This window comes from Manduca sexta, chromosome 27 (assembly GCF_014839805.1).
Source record: "Manduca sexta isolate Smith_Timp_Sample1 chromosome 27, JHU_Msex_v1.0, whole genome shotgun sequence".
In the NCBI taxonomy this organism is placed as follows: domain Eukaryota; kingdom Metazoa; phylum Arthropoda; class Insecta; order Lepidoptera; family Sphingidae; genus Manduca; species Manduca sexta.
This window is the reverse complement of record NC_051141.1, coordinates 4,024,437-4,046,375: the sequence shown is the minus strand read 5'-3', so window position 1 is coordinate 4,046,375 and position 21,939 is coordinate 4,024,437. Positions and strand designations below refer to the sequence as shown.

At 35.8% G+C, this 21,939-nt stretch overlaps 2 protein-coding genes across 5 annotated transcripts; one reads left to right on the top strand and one right to left on the bottom strand.

Moving 5' to 3' along the window:
* Window positions 1-472: 472 nt before the first annotated feature.
* On the top strand, window positions 473-11,213 carry LOC115444841 (predicted GPI-anchored protein 58). Of its 4 annotated transcripts, none has more exons than XM_030170777.2 (6): window positions 473-745; window positions 5,937-6,075; window positions 9,612-9,798; window positions 10,015-10,095; window positions 10,507-10,602; window positions 10,839-11,213. In XM_030170777.2, the coding sequence occupies exons 1-6, from the start codon at window positions 729-731 to the stop codon at window positions 10,937-10,939; spliced, it is 621 nt and encodes a 206-aa protein (XP_030026637.1). In that variant the 5' UTR covers window positions 473-728; the 3' UTR covers window positions 10,940-11,213. The 4 variants fall into 4 exon arrangements, with proteins under 4 accessions (XP_030026637.1, XP_030026638.1, XP_030026639.1 ...); XM_030170778.2 differs by having other exon boundaries at window positions 475-745; window positions 10,507-10,596; XM_030170779.2 differs by lacking the exon at window positions 10,015-10,095 and having other exon boundaries at window positions 480-745.
* On the bottom strand, window positions 11,210-21,595 carry LOC115444840 (D-3-phosphoglycerate dehydrogenase). Its single transcript, XM_030170776.2, has 8 exons — window positions 21,351-21,595; window positions 19,997-20,142; window positions 18,104-18,255; window positions 16,652-16,871; window positions 15,265-15,397; window positions 14,352-14,467; window positions 13,229-13,331; window positions 11,210-13,063 (listed from the first exon to the last, which is right to left on the bottom strand). Exons 2-8 carry the CDS (start codon window positions 20,129-20,131, stop codon window positions 12,939-12,941), a joined length of 984 nt encoding a protein of 327 aa, XP_030026636.2. The 5' UTR covers window positions 20,132-20,142; window positions 21,351-21,595; the 3' UTR covers window positions 11,210-12,938.
* Window positions 21,596-21,939: the final 344 nt, after the last annotated feature.

Genomic DNA, 21,939 nt, shown 5'->3' with positions numbered 1-21,939 from the left:
CATACCTGTTTGTTTACAAGTACGTGTCAATATGGCGTAAAGTTATTTCTTTTGTGTTCGTGTATAAGATTTTTAAAGTTTAGATGTCTTGCTAGCAATGTTTATGCAAGAATTGTTGTTACAAAAGGAAACGTTTCTATTTCTAAACTAAGTACTTACAATATTTTTTTATGATACAGAGTAAGACAATAACTTTGAATTCATTTATGTTCTGCGTCCAAAGTAACGCAGATGAAAACATCCAGGTTTGTAGATGCTAAGAACATATTTCGAAGCACAGTTAGAGCTGCTCCCAAAAATATTAGAAAAGACATCACGTCTCGGCTTAGTGCATTGTGTACGTCACAACAGGATTTACTTGAGAGCCAACAATTGACCAAAGTCAGTTTTACAATGTTTCGCATGCCGCTGCGCGTGCGCCACACCGAATATAAATCAGGCTATAGCGTATAAAATTAAGTGAGGCCTCCGATTAACACGAGCCGCGGTACCGTCGCCGGCTCTGTTGAAATTTGACAGCAGGCAGTGGCACCGGGGCGGCGGCGGTGGCGGGCGGGCCTCTGCACCAATACCGACTCTCCGAGCGTACGTACCAGAGGTGTCGGTGTCGGAACGGCAGATCAAGCGTGGCCTCCGTCCGTTGTAGACCTGCACCGAGCTGTACCGCGGAGAAAGGGCCGACACTATTGACAGTGCTTGCGACACCGCGCACCCTGCGTCACACAAACATGAAGATCCTACCCCTGTAAGTAGTTTCTCTTTATTACTTTGCTACATTCCCCAACACATGCCGTATTTTTATCGTTGTCAAATTTGGGCTTTTTGATTATCTAGGTTTTGCCTAAATTAATTAAATAGCCCCAATTGCTGTGCGATTGCGTTGCGATGTATCTTTGTATGTGATTTTAATATGTTTGTGGTGACAGATGGATATAAATCAAAAGAATATAATTTAAGACCTTAATCCCGCCACTCATTCAGTCACCAGGTCTTTGTTAGGATTTGCGCGCAGCGATATAATCTGAAAGGTACAACAATAATCTTATATGCTAGTTTTATTTGATATTTACGTAATCCTAAATAACATACATTCGGTTTCTTAAAATACCACAATGAAGGAAACTAATCATAAAGTGCAATATGTAATTAGAGCCGCTTGTGTAAAAAGTTTATGCCTTTCTAATATCTAACTCAATGACCAAAGGTACAAGGGGACTGCGGTAATGGACATGTAGACGTATACAATCAATACAGTTGGTGTCGGTCAACGCAATACATTTATCCCACAAAACTTCTGTTTGATATCATACGGCTTGTATGGAAGCATTCCAATTTCGGATAAAGGGATTTTATATTTCATAATCGTCTATAATAAAACCTCATTATGGAGACAGCAATATTCGTGTAACAAACCAATTAGTTTTCTAATTAATTGAACAAGAACAGGAACCGGTTCGCTGAATGAGTCGTAGTGATGTCGAAAGTTAGGTTCGCGACCTACGATTAAGAAATATAATGTTATGTAGGATGAATAGAAGCCATCATCGTGTGCCGGTCTCCTGTCGCATACTGTTTGCAAACTCTCGAATGTGCACTTATGTAAACTTTAACCTGCGCGGGCGCATCGAGCGCACCCATCCTATAAAATAAATAAGCTGTAAATTCTCCAACACGCACTTAGACGCTTCTGCAGTTTACTGTATTGAAGTTAAGTGGGACGTTGTAAATTACTGCATATCGAATGCTTCATCTCTGCTACTATCAAAGTTCAACGGTTTGTTAAGACATAAACTTTTATATTAATATTAGTACTTATTTAGTAGTCTTTTTTAAATAATTATAGAAGCACACACAATGTTATCTTATAACATCAGCTGGTATTTAGTATTTCGTGGCCGATCTTTCTTTTACAACATAAATAACATTTAAAGTTGAACATGTCGACGCGTTTTCTGTGCAAATCGCCATTCTGATTTAATCTCTCGTAAAAAGATATAACTAATGCATCACTGCACTCGATGCATGTTTTGACTATTAAATTGACTCTTTTGCTCAAGATCTAATACATTCACCTTGTTTAATTTACTTTTTGTTCTAAAACAATGCGCAACAGAACAGTAAAATAATATATTGTTGTCGAATAAATCAAGTACTTTTTTACGAAACTTGAATTAAAAATTACGAATATTTAGCATCTGTTTCTAACATTTTAATACATCACGGTCAATAACATCAAGCGCTCCTATGTTTTCTATTACGTAATGACCTTTTAATTTCCTTTTATGAAATTTTGTATCTGTGTACCTGCGTGTGTGGGTAACGGATGTATATTTCAGTTTAGAAAAGAACGAAGCACAAGAATTGGCGTTTGTTCATTTAGCAGTGTCGGTGGGTAACTATTGATAATGAATGCGGCTACTTCCACTTGTTGGCCTCAATTAATATAGATTATAATGTATTAAAATTCCGTTACAATCTTTATGCCATTTACCTTGTCGATTTTCGAGATTTTCCGCAACAACGAACAATCTCTCATTTATTCGTCGGTGGATATGTACAATTTAAATTTCGCATGTACTTTTGTCTCGTATACACTTACAAGTTATTATGATTGTGGCAATAAAGGTGCTTATCGCTGGTAGCACACATTTACGATCCACGTTAACGCTAAAAGCCGCGTGAATGTATGGAGATGCGCGCAAAAATACCCGCCTCCATCCGCAGCTTACCCAACGAGCGCATCGCTGCTAACATGCAGACATTTGCTAATAAAACAATGTTACGCAACCAGACGATTGACATTTGCCTATAACACTGAGGGATTCACAAACATTCGACGTTTCATAGTGTCGTTCGCGGCGTCGTCTACTCTCTTGCATAACATTAACATTCGACACAACGAGAACATCTTCGTCGACATTATTATTTTTATCAGCGTTCATTATCGTTTTTTCACAAATTGTGCGCGTTGCTCAACCGTCGTGCGGTGGGATTCAATTGTGGGAAAATGTAGACGCAAAAGCTTCTCATAGGTTTCTTAACGCATTGGACTAGATGAATCTGTATCGCGCTTACAACATGTGAGAATTGTTGACTGCATTACTTAGGTAACTAGTGGATAATATTGTCTCAAAGCGCGGTAGTGACGTTGAAGGTTATGATTTGGCCACAGTAATAGTAATAGTGGAAGTGCGTAAGTTTGTTTGGGAGTGCGTGCAGCGCGCCGCGGCGGTAGCGGTGGTTGCCTTATTGCATCGCGAGGTCAGCCCAGTTTTTTACCGCTTCTGGTTTCTGTTCAACTGACCTTGACGTTATTTGAGGTTACAATTACGCATTCGGAGCGCCCCCGCACGACCGACACAATAAATATCTGCGTAGAAAGTTCTACTTTTTCCGACGTGACTAGAAGAGCAATATTTCGTTTTCTACTCGAGAGTCAAGCGACGGACTGAAGACGCTCACTCCTTTCACAATAGATTTCACACAGCGCAATCGTTCTGTTACGTACCATAAAATATCGCTTCATTCAAAATAAATACGTAATTGTGATCATTGTCGAACCGCAATTTGGCACCGGGCACATTAGGTGGATGGGTGGCGCGAGCGCCGGTGCCGACGCGGGCGTTATCATATCGTACAAATTACATAAAACAGAGAAAGCTAAGGGAAGCCGCTGTTACAGTCGGAAGCGGACACGGAATCGAGCGGGCCATCTGACCTGACCCTGTGCGTGGACCTGTTATTCAACAATCTAGTTTATACAATATAGCGACGTGTTGACCTTTATCGGGCGGAGCGTGGAGCGGCGCGGTGGAGCGTCCGCACGTCGCGCACGGATCCTGCCTCCGCGCCGCCGCTCCGCCGACCCGGAGGCGGCCGGTATGCGGCTGCACTGCCTGCGTAACGCGACATTCACCCAACCTCGGCATACCATACTCATTATTTGACATTTAACGCCATTGAACTATCGATCACGTTACATATTATATTGGCAATGTTATAGGCGTAAAAACTACAGCGCGTTATATCGTGCGCCATATGGTTCAATACGACCAATTAGTGTTCATTGCAAAAACTGACATAATTGTGTCGCCCAATACTCAGTGTCCTTATGTTAAAGTGACTCCCAGCACGAAATGAGTGTAATGTGTCCAAAGATTCGCCCCTTGAACTTAAAATGACTCCGTGACCTTTTGATATGTATTTAGAATGAGAGTTAGAATGTCATATTACGTGACCGGCACGCTGCCTACATACGTAACTTGCTAGAAACTGGCAACTCGTACTGGTTAAGTAGGCGCTAGATAGCTGTTGTGCAAAAAAATCAAGACCGAAACTGTTTTATTACTGCCTACATCGAGTCCCAAAATATTGTTACGGTGCGTTGCGTGTAATTCAAATTGAGAAAGTTTTGTGTTCTACAGAACCGCGTGAACGCCGTGAAGTAATCCAATGGTGGATAGACTAGTTGAAAATAGACCCAACCGCGGTTATGTATGTTAATGTGTTTTTGCAATGATATTCTTATCACTAATTTCATAATAATTATTGATATTTTAAAATAGGTATTAAAATGTGATTTTTTAAAATTGAATTGTCATTTAAGAACATGTTCATAGCGCATGCACACATTTCTTTACATTGTAAGGTATTGAGACGTGCACATCTTATGAAAATGCCACTCATTTTGCCGACTTTACAGTCGGTGGAGTAACTATATAGGTAGGTGTTTATAATAGATATCCCTGACATTTTATATTCGCATTAAATAAGCATACAGAAATGTCTCGATTCTCGTTTTCAACATGACTCGTATTTGATTGCGAACTTGAAAGCTACGCGGGGTTTTTTATTCATATTTTATTACAAAACGATGTTTTGTATGTATAATAATATCCACGAAATGTGAGCAGTCCGACGACTATCCGCCGAATTATTATGCTAACATCGCTTGATAATTTATGCTTGTTCTTTAGGTTACTAGAATAAGCCAAACGATTTCAAAATATACACATTATATAAATGTTATCAAAAGACGAGGATGATAGAGCCTGGTTTACGAAACAGATGCTAAGTTAATATAGTGTCTGCTAAAATACAGGAAGCATCACAGCCGCGCCGTGTTAAACATTCAATTAATATGGTTTACGAAAGCATCTGCGCTGGACTGACTATTTAGATACTTTATAAAATTCGGCCTTCCTTTTATCACCTAGCACTTAACATTACTTAGAACAACTCTCTACAACAATCTCATATCATCTTTAAATCTCTGCCTATTACGGATGAATGTTTTCCGTCTTGTATGGGACTTATTATTTCAAGATTTAGTTAAAATATTTTATAGGAAAATAAAATATTGCCGGCATTATAGGAATCCTACTTATATAGTTTCCTCATACGTCTCCGCTTCAAACAGATGACAGCCTATTGTTTGATATTGTAAGTCTTTATTTAGAGCGCGATAATGTACCGAACAAAGATGGCTTGATGATTTCTTTTTACATATTACCAATCTTTGACCTTTCACTCAAATGGCCTTAACGGATTGTGTTACGGTCAATTTTTTATGTTTAATTTAGGTAAATTTTGCGAATGTTTAAAGACAATTAAATACATTATCTACTAAAAAATGTTGTCTAAAACATGAGTGTTTAGTTTTATTTTCTATCTAAATTTTTTCTTGCCCCACGTCGCTTTTCTCTTAAAGATCATTTTTAAAATAAAATAAACTAAAATGCTTTATTAATCACGTAGGCGAACATAGTAGCGCTTGTGATAAGTAAAAGTATATGAGAATATTTAATTATTACTTAAATGAAATCGCTTATATAACTAAAGACATTTTGTATTGTACATCAAATAAATGAAAGACTACAAAGTAGTACATTCCTTGCAGGAATAATTAGTAATGTAAAGTTTTCCAATCTTTTCAGGTTTATACTGTTCGCGTGCGTCGCATGGCAGACGTTGGCCCAAGAAGAGGGTGAGGTGCGGCCGTCGTCGCGGGGCCTCCTCAAACGAGGACTAGCAACTAGGGGCAAGCCCACAACCACTACCACCGTAGCACCGCAGGTACTTTACCATTATAAGAAGCATAGCCAGTTACCTTCGTTAAGTTACGGTGTACTCCCAACGCCAAAAAACAAAAGATTAAGAAAATAGATCAATGGTACATACCTTCGAATTTCGACTTTCCAGTAGCATATGTTGCGTTTATTCTCCATTTAGAGCGAGAGATGGTGTGGTGGTAATCATATGTTGATATAATACGTTTCAATGTTACCCGTTGAAGACGTGTATTGTAATTTGTGCAGCAGAACTTATATACGGCAACGACATAAAGCGTCAGTCCACCAAACAATAATTGAATCATAGAAAAGACTTGCAAGGCTACAGCGAGACAATATAATTAGAAAATTTGAGTAAGGCGCCAATAAGGCGCAGTAGAGTCGAAGCTTTATGAATATTATATTATGATAAGTTATTGGAATATCATTGGCCTGTCATAAGTTGGATCGCAATATTTTTATTGAATATTCGCGGGATACACTGTTCAATGCTATTTATGCTTAATAGAATATCTACAATGAATGAATCTACAACTGCCAATAGACTTCGGTCGATTGACCTCGACTAATGATAATAAAATTCCTTTAAACACATATTTAAATTGTACAGCATCTTTAAATCTAAATGTAATGGAATTGATAAAGCTTCTAACGATTAGCTAATTTTGTTTGTAACTCGCTTGGTTACGGTCTAGTTTATTGTTTTTGTCTATGCATCAAGACAGCTGACCAGTTAATCCTATCCTTCTCTTTCAATTTCCACATTTTAAAGCATACAATAGTTATTGAATTTTAATTTAGGGTGCTTCAAGGGCAGCGATCTGTTCGTTTGTCCACCATAAAACGTATATCCCTAAGAGGTTTTACTACCATATTTTACGTGATCTACGCCATGCAGTGGCATAGTACTGTAATCTAGGGTCATGGTTGAGTTGTCGCTGTTTATAGGCAGGTATTTACCACTAAGCGAGCGTTCTGTTCGTCTCGTTATTTAGTATAAAAAAGCATAGGCAGCATAAAAACTGCAATCATTTGTGTCGTGTGACTTAAAGTTTAGAATAATATAATTAACTCACTTCACCCAAAGTCCTTGAAAAACCACAAAGCTTTAACGTTTCTTAAAACATATTTTTCCTCCTCTCTATCGAAGTGGATGAGATCACTAGCTAAAGATGCAAACAAGGACTCCGAAATACGACTGGAACAATGATATTTGAGCATTATTGGAGTAATATTACAATGTATACGGCGGTTAGGTATGTAGACCGTATATTTGCGGCCCATGCGGTTAGAATGGAAATTAGGTTCGACTGATATAATAGTGTACTGGTTCATACGTTCTCCATTAACGACTATAATAGAAGGCTCTACTCAATGTCCCCTTATTTCAACATGCAAACGACACGTGTGCTTAATCACTAGATAAAATCGTTTTAAAATTTACACCGAATGAGGTCAGGCACACCTATGTTATAATGATAAATTTATAATATAAATTATGGAATTTCTTGAGAAGTACAAAGATTTTAGTTGAGAACAGATTTATCTTTAACAGTGAAGTAACTACGTGGTAAGATTAGAGTCGTTCAAATCACGTATTCACGTGGGTGGTAAAATCGTAATGCACAAAATTTTGTGAGAATATGAAAAAATATGAAACATGAGTATCGTAAACCTCTTGCCGTTGTCATATTTATAAAATGTGACATTAAAGTGTTTTGCTACTCACTCATGCAAATATTGACATTAGATTGCATACATACGATGTTACGCAAATGCATAACTAAAGTTGTATTTATGAGCTTATGCTCGCAACTGCGCATGTTTTATGAACTTTATTGATTTTACATCGAGCATTGCACTCTTGAAATGTAACTTGTGTTCTACCGGGATGGATACAAATGACCTAAATCTTATACTATTGGGATAAAAACAATGTAAGTAACATTGCCAAAAATATTCTTGTATGGGTTATATAAATTGCAGTGACGTTTGTACCAACATCTAAAAGGTAAAAGTGACTCGACTCATCCGTTACAAAACAGTTGGCAGTTCGTGTGTTACGTCACGCCAATTAAACTGCTGTCTAACGACAAAATAAAAATTGGAAAGCGCTTAAGATGCCGTCCCCTAAAAAATAAATATCATGTGATATTATTGTTTGGAGAAGATAAAAACTTGAAAAAATATATACCATTGTATATGCATTTCAAAAGAAATTTTGGAAAGGTAATTGCCACATTTCTAAGAGACGAAATATAAAGTTTTGCCAAGTTTTTTGAAAGCGTGCTTTCATCAAAGTATTTCTATGACTTCTCTTTCATACCAACCCTTAGAAATACTGTGAATCCCGAGCTCGCATTTTCTGTTGCAGTATGTTTCATAAATGTATAATATTTTTAAAACGTAATTTATTTGAAAGCCTGGCTTATTAGTAAATGAATTTAGTAGGTCATTAACTTAGTACTTTATGTCAACATAATTACTTTCATATCATGTTTAGTTATAATCATCCAGACAACGATACAATTAGTCTAAGTAAAACAAAATTGAATTAACTAAATAATTGTAAGTTTTCAACATCGGCCGAAATTTTGCAAATACTAATCTATAAAAAGCTGCTAATTTTAGTACTGAACGTGTGCAATAGACTAGTCGTGACGTCACTGCATTCTCAATGTATATAGATGGTGTCAGGTCCATCGGAGTTTCGCAAATGCCGGTCCATCTGGTTCAAGGCGAGTCGGCAGTCCGATGATCGGGTCACCTTCACAGGCGACCTTTGTGAGACCTCCCTTTCCTTTGAGGAATTTCTACCTGCATGTTTTGGCACCCACTTTACTATCTGCTCGAACGAACTGGTTTTCCAAGGAAATGTTAATGCGACCTAAAGATGATTTTGGAATAACTGTGAATTAACGGTCGTTTTAGAAAAACTTACCGCAAGGCGTTTTTATACCGATATAGGAAATGCGTATGCAGGAAATAAAAATTGCATTCAAAATGTTGTTCAGCATTTTTTATAACTCCTTATATAGCAGTTTATACATAGTCAATTATAATGTAAGATATTGCATTGAATCATAATTATAGTTAAAAGATAAATCTTAAAGCAAGATAAAAACAAAGAAGCTGATTAAACCCCCGTCTCTAATACAGGAAATTAATTGAACATGTCGGTCGGTATCACTAACGCGATAGTTTCGTCATCTTTCACCCACTCGCCTAACGACTTACGTGCACATGCTTTGTTCAGTCAATATCTACTTTTCAATACCAACCTTGGGCATTGATTTTCTCGATGTAATCGTATGTTTATGCATTATACCTAAACGATTATATAAAGCATACGTGTGTTCAAACGTTATACATAAAACTTATATGAACTAAAACACCAAATCGATGCACAAGACTGAATTCCTTTCCTTGCAAAATAAAGATAAAGGTTAGGGAATTTGAAAGGCATCCATCATTTTTGGCAGTACGGAAGATTTATTTAACGAAATATCTTATAACTTCTTAATTATATAAAAATTATAGGAGGATGCCGAATACGACGAGGAAGCAGACTACCCAGCCGAAGGAGAGTCGCCCGAGCCGTCCACGGAGGCGCCACCGCCGTCTTCCACCGAAGGCAAGAAACTGGTCGCTGGGGGCGTGAGGCCGTTCAGGAGCAATACAGACCTCCTCGAGACCCTTAAAAGACGAAGGGCACAAGCAGCTGAAGGTACACTTGAGTGCTACTGGTCCTATTTCTGAAAATCATTTTGCTTAAATGCTTTGCTTTGACTTCGCTAACGGAACATCATGAGGTCGTACAACTGATTGGGCCGTATAAACACTGAGGTCACATCTCGTGAGCCAACTTTTGGCGATTTAGATTTCAGTTGGAGTAATATTTATTGCTCTGACAAATAAGAAATATCTTCAAAATTGCTTGCAGCCAAAGCACGCGGTCCAGTTAGTACTGAAGCTGCGCCAGCGCAGGACGCTCCCGCTGAATCCGCCAAGTCCAGCTATTCCGGTTGGTGAAATTTTCGACCCCAAATAATTTATTTTAAATTTAGCAAACTGTACGAGCTGTTTAGTGTCAAGGTTTATCAATACCAGTCGATAATGATGTTGTTCAAACCTATATCATCCCTTTGACATCATTCTTCATTTGTACTATTTCTTCATCTTGCTGCTTAGTATTTCTCATAGCGCCGTTCCACCATGTCTGAATAAATTGATTTTTTTATAAATACACGACTATTGAACAATGTAAGAATCGTACCTACCATCGTTTATTTCACACACTTAGTTTTTCAAATGTATATTGATAATAGTTCAGACCTGGTGAAATATAGTGATGGGCTGAAATGTGTTAATTTTTTAAATATTTTGTTTGTTAAACCAACCCCGTAACGGTTGTTAATGTAAAGTTTGATTTCAGGGAAAAGACGTTTCAACAGTGCCCCCGCCAAGGAAGCCACTCCCAACGAGGAAGCGCCTGCCCCGGCTAAGCCTAGTAGAGGACGATTTGGTAGGCGTAAGTAGTGTGACAAAATCTCGTTCGAGACGCGAGACCTGTCAGCCGACGACCCAGTCGTTGTACAAGCTTCAGTAAAATTATTAAGACCTAATGTAAATCAAAGTATGCTTTCCAATTATCGATCAATATTTTGTTAAAATTGCGCTCAGAATGTTCCTCCATCTATTCGTATATTTCATGCAGTTATACCACCCGATGCCCTGGCTTATTCCACTAACCCAACCTTGTTACAGCCTCAGCAAGGTCACTAGACCCCGAAGCAGAGGAGCAGAATGACGCCGCTCCTCCCGCCAGAAACAGTAGGTTCTCCAGGCAAAGAGGCAGTTCCAACTAATCCTGCTTTCTTCTTCATCATTGCCATTATATTCAAGGACTTAAGCGGTACTAAAATCTTATTACACACATCATTTTGTGATCAGTCCACCTAATATGAATATCTAGACACCTCAGTCACGCATTCCCACTCGGCAATCATTTGTAGCGCTCACATAATTCTTTAAGTCAATTTGAGTCAACCTCAAATCAATTGAAGATGAATTAGAATGCATACTTTATATTTTTGTAAATTATATGTGTAAGTAATTTTTAAATAAATAACTTTAAATTATTTTTTATGTTTCCTTTATTACGGCACACATATTGTTACGTATAAAATGACAAGTATAGCAGCAAATAGAAAAAAAGCTTACAAAGACTAATGCTCGAGTGAGAGTTTCGTGCATTTTTTATGCATGAGAAAACTCCTTCAAGCACAAAGGAATCGAAACAAAAATAATCAATAAATCAGAAATTATCGACTTACAGGTGAAAAAAAAAACATTTACCGAGCCTTTTATATTCGGCTCTGGCAATCTATTAAGAAGGTAGGTACGTCACAAAACTCGTATTTTAACAAGATATTAACAGAAAAAGTATCAAAGAAGCTATCATAAAAAATTTAACGCTCAAGGCTATTCAGCACACACCTGATCTCAACCATTAATAATTATAATTCACCAATCTCATCAGTTTGCATTTCATAAAACACATTTAATCAATAAGATAGAAGTAAACTTACACACAGCTCCATGTATGAGCATCCATAATAATGTACTTAACATAAGGAACAAAGAGACGGTGTCGGCCGACAAAAGCTTGGACACAACACATATTATCTTCTCACACAAATATAAATGAAAAATAAAATCAGTACAAAAATACTTAGCGTATTTAAAACATATCTGGACCGAAAAATAAACGATAAAAACACAGGAGAAAATTATAAAAGGCAAGAGTATACAAAATAGTTGTTGTCCTATAATTCTTAAATTATTCTAAAGTAGGAATGTAAATTAATGCGATCTTCATAAGTTTAATTATATCCTTATATAAAATATCTATTAGTTTTCATTACGCACACGCGGCTCCGTAATGACTTCACGTCATCACTAATTATACAAGTTATCAGTAAACACGATGTAACATCGTGAGAAAGCGATTGTATATCAATCGTAATTAGACATAATTTATAATATATTACTTATATATTTTAACAGTAATGTTCTACATTATAAAATTCAAATTATTCAAAATTTCGTTCAATAAGCTCTAAGTTACACACAGTAGTAAAGAAAAAATAAATTCGTAGAGATTAAATTTAACATGTAACGAAGAAGGAAATTTTAAAAGTTACACAAAGATGTAAAAAGAAAGCATAAAAAGCATGAAATACCTGCCTAAGAAAGGTTATAATTGAATATTATGCATAGTAAAAATAAAAATATCGGTAAAATTGCATCAAACACACAAGAACGGTTTCGGATAGGCTTAAATACTTATTAAGTAATAGAAATATAAAACTTGAAGTAAACGCACAAGGACTATTTCGTTTCAAAGTTACGCACATTAGTAGTTACAAAAAAAGACGTAAAAAATCTAAACACACAAGACATACTTCGTTTAAAAGTTACACACAAATCTCATTGTTAAAAAGAAATGGTGAAAATCTGAATAACACACAAGAAATGCTTCTTTTGTAAGTTACACGTAGTTGTTGTACAAAAAGTGTAAAAATCTGAATAAACACACAAGAAAGGCTTCGTTTGGAAGTTACATACCATAGAAGTTGTTTAAAAAAAAATTAAAAAATCTGAATAACACACAAGGAATGCTTCGTTTGGAAGTGACACACAGTATCAAATCAAATAACATAAGAATGTTATCAATCACACCTTAACACATAAAAATGTGTTAGTTCAAAGTTGCTAATATAAGAAAAAAAAATCAAAAAAATTGTATCAAAAACATACGTAAAATTAAAAGAAATGCTTCAAACGTGGAAACTAAGAAAAACTTTATTTCCGTAATACTCGGGTGACCTCGGCCAAAGGAGTCTGGTAGGTCCCAGGCTTCACCAAATTCACGAATTGCTCAGCAATCTCTGTAGACACTCTTACTTGGGCTTCACGAGTCGATGCTCCTGTAACAGAAAATAATACAATTTTATCCTTGGTCTCGGCAATACGAATACCCTACATGTGATGGTATTACATTCCTTTGAAATCATAGAAAAAAAATTGTGTCAACAGATTTCTGGTTCTATAAAAATATTTTGATCTTAGTAGAACTATACACGAAAACTGACCCAAATGCGGTGTAGCCAGTACAGATGGATGTTGGATGATATCCAGGGTCAGAGGATCAGTCGGCGGTTCCTGCTCAAACACGTCCAGAGCCGCTCCACCAACCTGAGTCAAAATAATTAGATTTAATAACAGGAAAAATGTTATGCTAAACTATTTATCCAATGACTGTTTAGTGTCACGGCGCTCGCTTACGTTTATACTAATGAATCCATTAATTAATTGAGTCCCAAAGCAATTACATGTATTATCCGTCGCCTTGAGGATTATTGAAATAGTCGTTAAATACTTAATATTCAAATACATTAATGTATAAAATCTAATTCTTCACTTGTATTGAACGAGTACAGTCCTTGACACGAAAACAACAATTTTGCATTCAGGCTAGTAATTGTCGTCATCGTAAATGTATTTTGAATATAATTACCAACAACGACCTTGCATTACCTTTGGTAAACGGTTTCTGTCACTTATTACTTCAGCTATGTCTTGGCGCATACATTAACTCCTAACGGCGCGGCGGTCTATATTAATATTCAATAGTTCAAGTTATATAAGATGCCACGCCTTTTATTGGAACGTTGAAACGAGTTTTAAAAAATAAAAAAAACTACTAATAAAATCAGAAATTAAACTTCTGTGAAGCAATAGCTTGATGAACATAACACCTATTCGAATGAATTATGGTCTGAATGATTAATTATGTAGCTTCTGGGCATATTCTATTTAAATCATGGCCCAGGCACTAAACCTAATGGAAACTTTGTAGTGTAATGCTCTCAAGTTTTTAATATTTTTGACATTTTATTACATGAATTGATCAGGTTACAAGGACAGAAAGATTTGAAATTCCAATATAAAATTGTTAACTATGAAATGTCCAAAATATAAACGAAAAGTGAGTGCATTATCATGCAACTCAAATTTTAAAATATATTTTTTGCACAAGTGCCTTTAATTCTAATTAGTGTTTCAAAACATCATAGTCATTGAAAACCTTATTCTATTCAGCACTCAACGTAGAAATAATAGTTTTTGATGTAAGTTAAAATGTCTTTGTTTCTCAGATTGTCCGTCCCTAGCAATAGTACATACAACAGGATAATACGAATAGAATATTAATACCGTTCCGTCGTTAAGTGCACGCAGCAGGTCACTCTCACAGATGAGTCCACCGCGACCCACGTTAATGATCTTGAGATTCTTCTTGCACTTGCTAAGGACGGACTCGTTGATCATGTCTGTAAACCAAATAATAAATATAAGTAAAACAAAGTAATTTAATTGATTGTCAGAATGTTTCAAATATTTTTTCTATAACTATAACTTTATAAAACCTGATTTGTATGAAAACGGGAATTATTTTATAAAAACTACACGTATTCATTTAATTATGAGAAAGAGTGCTACATTGTCGTCATACTCGGCGAATAGTGATATTTCTAATTCGTCTATGTTTCGGGCATGTGAGGCTTTACAAAAAAAAAAAACATTATGTTAATAAGAACGAGTAAACTGGCAAAACAAGTATTTATACAATTTTCAAAGCACATCGCTGCTGGATAAAATATTTTATCATTTAGAACTTAATGCCAAATAATCTTTACAGCACTTGTTCAAGGTGAAGATAAAATATAACAAAAAAGGCCTACTGTTGATTTTTAAACACAATAAATTACAAAAGAGGGTAGGGTCTTTAAAAATCCTGTCGAACAAGAAGCTCGGCATGTTAGTTGGCTATGGCTAAGTAATTAAATAACTTAGCCTTTTAGTCATTTTACTTTTTATGGGATAATGTTTCAACCGCAAATGCTACAATTAAATGACCAGACATCTTAATTTAAAAGTACTATTACGATAATTAACCATAACATGATTTTTTTAAATCACCACGTAATGCATGCTTTAGTATATTAGGTGTGCCTACAAAACTACTGAATTGACCCTAACACAGTGCTATTCAATCTTTTTGGTGCAGCATGAGACAAATTGGTGTATTTTTTAATCACTACAATGATAATATAAGTAGTTGAATTACTTCGAGTGGACTCGATGAGCGGAGTGTGGAGGGTGATGTAGTCAGCCAGAGGCCAGATTTCGTCCAAGTCCAGCTTAGTGACGTGGAACTGCTGGCTTTCCTCGGAAGATACCAGCGGGTCATAACCGATGAGCTAGAAGAAAATAATTCAAATATAAATATTTAATTTATTTATCTTAGGGCTGATTTGTTAATTAAATTACAAATTACCAATAGACAATTATAACTTGATTGAACATGAAGTAAAGAATTGAACTACCTATTAAATAGGATATTATATAGGATACGAGACTGACAAAGAGGGTTTATAAGGCGAATGTGGATGAAAGAGTCGTTAGGGGTCGATCGCACCGAACCTTCGAATGTGATATATCTGACATTCTCAGTAAAGACCAGGTCAAAAGTACCCGGAACCGGCGAGAATACATGATTATTATTTATTTAAGTACTTTGTATTTTGTCTTATTAATTTTTGAGTATTAGTCGATTGAAAAATCAGCCCTTCATTATTTTGAAATCACTTTCAAATGAAGGCTTACACAGATAGAAGGTTAGATACCTAATGTTATTGAGTATCAGCATCGAGGGGAAAATATACCTACGCATCCTAAAAAGGATATTACTTGTACATAGGTAGGCAGTGGCGTGGGAGATATGGTCTGGGCGTGCCTTATAGTAAGGTGGATTTTATTTTCGTTTAAAATTTTTAATAAGAACAACTCTAATTATAGACACTGTTTCAGTACGCCTTCAAATACACTGTTGGCTGTATTTTGTTATTATTTTTAATGTTATCCCACACCATTCCCCATGCAAGAGCACGTAACTGATTCAATGAGTTCGACCAAGAATTGTAGGCTGGTCTTTTATTAAATAAAAACAAGAAAATACGATTTAACAAAACTTATTAATGATCTAAGATATTTTTGATCGATTGCATCAATCTATTATAAACCGCTTATATAGAAATGATACATTATTATGAAATAATTCGCTGTGCACAAACAATTCGCATCGGTTTACATTGTGAGCAATTATACTTGAGAGCCGTTTGAATTTCATCGTCAACGTTGCTGTTCTTTTCCACTAAGTATATCTTATAACAGGATTCCCGATAAAGTGTAATATTATGCGATTATTATTTACTTATGTTGTAATATTAACGTAAACAATTCTCGGTTTCTCGCAAGCAAGCTATACAAGATACCGATATGAAAAAAGAATTAATTCGCCTTGATTTCCAATGACTGGTTTATATTTTTTCAATGCTTTTCATTGTACATGGTTTATTATTTATTTTTATTTAATAACGAAATAATTAATATGGACGGTCTTTTCAACGTATACATTCATTTGGGGCTGATGTATGTAACATCAAGAAACTTACATTCATGCCAAATGCGTGCATCCTAATAGCGACTTCACGGCCGACCCTGCCAAGCCCGAGGATGGCCAGTGTCTTGCCCTTGACCTCAGCACCGACGTACAGAGACCGTTCCCAGCGACGGTCCTTGAGTGCGGCTGCAGCAGGGTACACCTTCCGCGCCAGGTTCAGTATCAGGCTGCATGTCAGCTCACACGCGCTCATCGCGTTCCCGCCGGGAGCGCTGGTGAAGGAATTAATGTCATGAATGATCGCTATGGTCGCCAAATATAGCTTTAACGGTGAAGGAAAACATCGTCAGGAAACCTGCACACCTGAAAAGTTCACCATAGGAACTTCGAAGGTGCGTGAAGTCTACCAATCCGCACTAGGCCAGCGTGGTGGACTAAGGCCTAATCCCTCTGAGTAGTAGAGGAGGCCCGTGTCCATCAGTGGGACAGTATATAGCTTTAAACATTAGAAAATTAAACTTAGAGAAAAATAAATTGAAATTGTCTCTGTATGAGCGGTCTATGTTTCACAATATATATCACGGAGCTGAGGATGTTCATGATGGTAGTATTAATTGTAGTCTCTCAATATTATTAATTTTATTATAATATGTTTTGTAACGGCGAACGACGGAAAAACTGCTAGACAAAATATATTATGGTACCTATCTGTAATTTTTTGGGGGTGACTTATTTTTAGTATTCAACTGGCGACTACTGATGATATACTACTGATGATATATTACCATCTATAACAACGCATTACACTTTTGAACATTTAAAACTAATTTATGGTGGGACAAAAGAAATGATAATATTATTTGTAGATAAATTAATGGTTGTTTCTTTAATCATCTGATAAATCCCTTCAAAATAATAACTCACCTATAACAATTCGTAAAATTACTTGTAAGTAAGTCACCAAACTATCTGACGAGATGGCGCTAGTGGTACTACAAATGCAATTTTTACTGTATCCATCCATTCAGAATGCTAAGATGAATTTCTTGCTATACCAAATTCAAATCTAAAAACATTCGAATCGTTAGGATCGGTTCAATAGTTAAATTTGTGTTTGTAACTGTCCTACAAACATCCCCCCACTCCTCCTCTGCCTGCCTGAATTGTGCTCTCGGTCTATTTACCAATTGCAGATTCACGCCTGAGGGAACATATAAACAAACTGAGGAATAAATAGCATCATATACATCGTTCCGTTTCCTCACTATTGTACTTCCAGTAAATAACTTTCCAGACATCTATGTTGCGTTGGAGTAAGGGCATGAAATCTAACAGTTCTTATATAATGTTGATTACGGTTATACTGTTTTATATTGTTAAACGGCGATCCCAAATTCTATTATTATTTACATAATTCTTATGCCACTTCTAATCCTAGGGGCAGACATATAATATATGTAGGCTGACACGGAAGCGAAGGAGCTAGGATTATGAAAGTACTTACTTGATAACAGCGATGCCCCTGGCTTCCGCCTCCTTGGCGTCTATGTTATCAACGCCAGCACCGGCGCGGCCCACTATTTTCAAATTGGAGCCAGCTTCCAGCACCTCCTTGGTTACTTGAGACGCAGAGCGGACGATTAGAGCATCGTATTTCTAAAAAATATTGTTCTTTTAGAACCATATAATTACATGAGTTTTTATTGTGATAACATTATAATTACCATATTTGTAGGCAGACTAAGAGGAAAAGAAACAAATTGATATTGGCATATGAACTCCCACACTGCCGTTGCGAATTCGGGTTTGGAAAAATGGAGTTGACCTGCCCTGGAATGCAGGAGATCCAGCAATCTCTGACGGAAAAGTCTGTAGTTGCACGCAGGTTTTCTTAAGATAATATTATAATCCAGATCAATTTTACCCATTCATGTTGTAGACTCTGTTTACAGTGAGGCTCTACCACAAATGATATGCATATTATGTAAGAAAATGCTACTTTTCATTTGCTATTGTAATTTGCATAAACACAGTGATAAACATAAAGCAGTAATTCCATCGTGTTTTCACGCACGGCTAGTTATTAAATGCTTACAACATGTGTTGTAATCATATGTTTACATTACACATGGTATATACACTAGAGCAATAACCTTCCGTCATTCAAACGCGATAACAGCGGAGACGCGTTGATTGGATCAATTTGTTCAATCAGTCGAGTCTGACCGACACAGATTCGCTTTCAATAGCACTTAGCGGGGCTATAACAGGCACATAATAAGTGGGAATCTGGAAATTAAATTAGCGAATGTCCCCTCAATTTGGTAAATGATGCAACTTGTGAGGATGCATTTGATTATAGCTCAAATATTAGGAAGTCATTGTTTGAGTATTTACTATTTCAGGGATTGCCCTAAAGTCTTGTTAGTTATAAAGAGGATAGGACAAAAAAGACTTTGTGTTTTTTTTTTCTACACACTCTAGCATAATGAGCGATAAGATGAGAAACAAGAGGCCGTAGATTCAGTTTTCTCAGGAATTCAATGTGTTCAAGCACTTTTGTGTAATAATTGTTTGAGTTGCAAGCAGTTATTAGCTTATAAATCATGCAGTTATGAGCTAGGCATCTTAAAATAGTCGATTAAAAATAGTCAAAACTGTCCAAATAATATTGCTTTATACAAAATAAATCCTTAAAAAAAATCATAATTTGCAATAAACGATCCCAAACTCAATTTTTAATCCGATTACGAGAATAAACCAATCAAAATAAGTTATTTATAAGCATGTAAAAAAGAACTTTGTCCTAATTGGTTCCTATTTAATAGAGATAAAAAAAGTGATTTGGGTTGTTTACTGAAAATTACGGTTAATCAAATAAAATAGAAATAGAATAGTAATTGTCGAACAATCCGAATCCTGACAGTCTTGTTACTAGTTGGCTGCCAACAGATGTTTGTAAAAAACAAATAGATAAGGGACAGACGGGCGTATTAGTGATTTTGTGGTTTCGTTTCCTATAGCGTTAAGGATAACGAAAGATTACGAACACATAAAAAATACAATTGACAATTGTTTCTATCCAATACAATTCAAAGCAGTGCGGTAATCTATATTTTATCAAGCATGATAAATGAATTGAATGAGTCAAAACATCTGTAGATTGGCGTATTTTATTTAGAGAATTATAAAAATGAAAAATATAGTTGTATAAAAAAAACTGAGTTAACAATTTAACGTCTTCTTATAAAATTTGTATAGAAAAGTACCATTATCCATATTATTTGACAAGAACAGTAAATAATATGTACCTGGCTATGATTATAATAACAACTAATTACTTGAACCGAGTTTCCATAACATTTCTAAGATGCAATGATTATTGCTGTAAACTTACCGGAATTTCCTGAAGGAGATCGTGTTTAGAGATCTTTGCTTGCACGGTGACGGAGATGCCGTGAGAAGTCAGGATCTCGACTCCCTTCGGGTCGACTCCATCCACGGCCAGCACCGACTGAATATCCAGAACCATTTTTAATCGACCTAAAACAATATTAAATACACTTCAATAGATAATAAAGAATAAATCACATTGTTTATTGTAATATCAGTTAGAATCCTACTTCCCAGACTGCTTTAGAATAAACTGATGGACTAGTGTATAGATAACGGGCAATAAGTAATGAATTATTTAAAATTAATTTCGCAATCAGTAAATAAATTCATAAATAAGAAATTATCGTAATGGCACGAGTTTCCAAATATAAACAGATTGTACATGCTTTCTTCAAAAAAATGTTACAATTTTTTTTGTAAAGAATAAAAGTGATGAGCTAATAATAAATTATCTTTATTTTACAAAAATATGTTTAACAGTTAGTTGTTTAAGGTAATGTTTATAAATTATTATAAAAAAGAATTATAAAATCATATCTACATTATATAATTGAATTTTAAACAACCGATTTTGTAAAATAAAGTAATCGGGTTGAATGAATCACTGGATAACAAGAGGGAGTTTATTCAATTTCACGGCAAAATTACCAAAATGCACCAGATGGTAAAAGAAAGTGGTCTGCAGATAGAGTGTCGACTGACGAGAACTGATTATCCTCGCGAGTCGACACAATTTTGTCGGCCTGTGTGAAACCGTATATATAATATTTGACTTAAAGTGTTGACAAATTTAAAAAAAGTTTATCTATTTCCAATTATTTATTTAATAACAAAAGTGTCATTCTTGCCTGTCGAAAACAGTTGCCACTATGTTACGATATTATTTAAAATAAAATATTTTACAGTGTACACACGAAATATTTCGCAAGTAGTTCAGGCGCGAAGCTTAGAGCAATTGTTAACCGGTTCCGAGAGTCACAAATTGCAAACTTAATTATAAGGGTTCCTACTAACGCACAAACTTTTGACTCAAAACAAACTTCAACAAAACAACATTTATAAATAATCAAATTGCTTTTAAATGTATTTCAAACGTTTTTTAATGCTATGGAAAATTTACAATCGGAATACATTGATGGTAATTCATCGCGTGATCGTCAATATTAAAATTTCACAACAAAATATCTAACCACCACCACAAAATGATAACTAAATTAGTAAAATACAAATTATATTTGCACAGCACAATAGAACTATAACACTACATGTGCAATTACATTTAGCAGGGCCGCTGCCGCCGTTTTGCATAACAATGATTGAAGTTATTTGATTAAAATGTAGGGAAATGTACTCACGGAGGAGAGAAGTTGGTGTTCGTATGTTCGCTGCAAGCGTCTGTTGGCGACTGACAACGGTATACACCGGTTTAACGCATGAGGCTTATTGCACGAGCAAGGGGACGACGCAGATTCGCATTTAGTATATAAGTGTTTTGTAGCCACCCATGTTTACTTTCATAGTATATAATAACATATAATACTTTCGCCTATTGATTTGGGCAGAAAGTATGTGAACCCGTTTTATTATAGCATATAAGGGCGCGTTTAATAAACACGAATAATTTCATGCAACCGCCGCCGGCCGCGAGCACTGAGCGAGTAATCGGATGGGCTCAGAGGATGAATACAACGACCTCATGCCGGCTTATGCCGCGCAAAATGTACCAAACACTAGGTAATTGGAAGCATCCGTTTATGAATTGTTCTTGAGGCTAGTAAATGGTTTCGTTGTTAAAGCTTTAATTAGTTTATTTAAAGCATATATTATTTTGTTTTGAAAATGGCTATCTACGCTTTACATGTGTATTTCCGAAGATTTGGCTATTAGCTAAGATTTACATACATTAGTTTTCTTACATAACATTATGAAATTTGAAACTTAACA

Bases quoted from the DNA above. Each gene is read 5' to 3' on its own strand.
- LOC115444841 (XM_030170777.2), top strand. The intron at 9,799-10,014 runs GTACACTTGAGT...AATTGCTTGCAG, and splicing joins AAGGGCACAAGCAGCTGAAG to CCAAAGCACGCGGTCCAGTT. The intron at 10,603-10,838 runs GTAAGTAGTGTG...ACCTTGTTACAG, and splicing joins TAGAGGACGATTTGGTAGGC to CCTCAGCAAGGTCACTAGAC.
- LOC115444840 (XM_030170776.2), bottom strand. From the start codon at position 20,131: ATGGTTCTGGATATTCAGTCGGTGCTGGCCGTGGATGGAGTCGACCCG. The intron at 18,256-19,996 runs GTAAGTTTACAG...AATATTTTTTAG, and splicing joins ATCTCCTTCAGGAAATTCCG to AAATACGATGCTCTAATCGT. The intron at 13,332-14,351 runs GTATTAATATTC...ATTTTGACTCAG, and splicing joins GTGCACTTAACGACGGAACG to GTTGGTGGAGCGGCTCTGGA.